Raw genomic sequence first — 547 nt, forward strand, 5'->3', positions numbered from 1 at the left:
TTCTGCATCACCTGACAGGAAGCAGCAACACCCCCCCCCCACAACTTTGCTCTATACAATGTCTACACCTCACAGGACCACACAGGGGAGCGCAGTCTATGGGTACAGGACTGAGGGCTGTTCATGGGGCTCCAGAAAAGTCAACATACTATTCCACTGGTTTGGATTGAGGCAACACAGACAGTTCTTATTTTGTATACACAGTCACAGTGCTGTACAGAGGACGAGAAGCTGGAATCCGGTGACATTGGGACGTCTCAGATATGACGAGGACAACGGCTGCACCCCCATCTGTCACTTACCAGGCTGCTCCCACCACAGACAGCGAGATGGCCAACCCGATGCCGAGGTTCGCCCACATGTACGGCGACGTCTCTGTCAGGAACCTGAAGAAGAAACACCAACCAATCAGATTACAGCTTTCACATCACATGACAAGGAGATCAATGAGGGAGCGTACACAGCGCAGGAAGCATAATGGATACAAATAATACTAAAAAAAAGAGGATTAAATTCCACATCAAATACCATCGCTGGCTACACCCCC

General features: G+C 49.9%; 1 protein-coding gene across 1 annotated transcript in view; it reads right to left on the bottom strand.

Moving 5' to 3' along the window:
* The window catches only part of ATP6V0B (ATPase H+ transporting V0 subunit b), a 20,480-nt gene that overhangs the window by 10,194 nt on the left and 9,739 nt on the right, over positions 1-547 (bottom strand). Inside the window, exon 3 of the mRNA XM_018574080.1 lies at positions 303-386. Coding sequence (XP_018429582.1) covers positions 303-386 — 84 coding nt within the window. The remainder of the gene's footprint in view (positions 1-302; positions 387-547) is intronic.

The sequence above is a fragment of the Nanorana parkeri genome, unplaced genomic scaffold (assembly GCF_000935625.1).
Source record: "Nanorana parkeri isolate BGI_ZX_2015 unplaced genomic scaffold, ASM93562v1 scaffold2724, whole genome shotgun sequence".
In the NCBI taxonomy this organism is placed as follows: Eukaryota; Metazoa; Chordata; class Amphibia; order Anura; family Dicroglossidae; genus Nanorana; species Nanorana parkeri.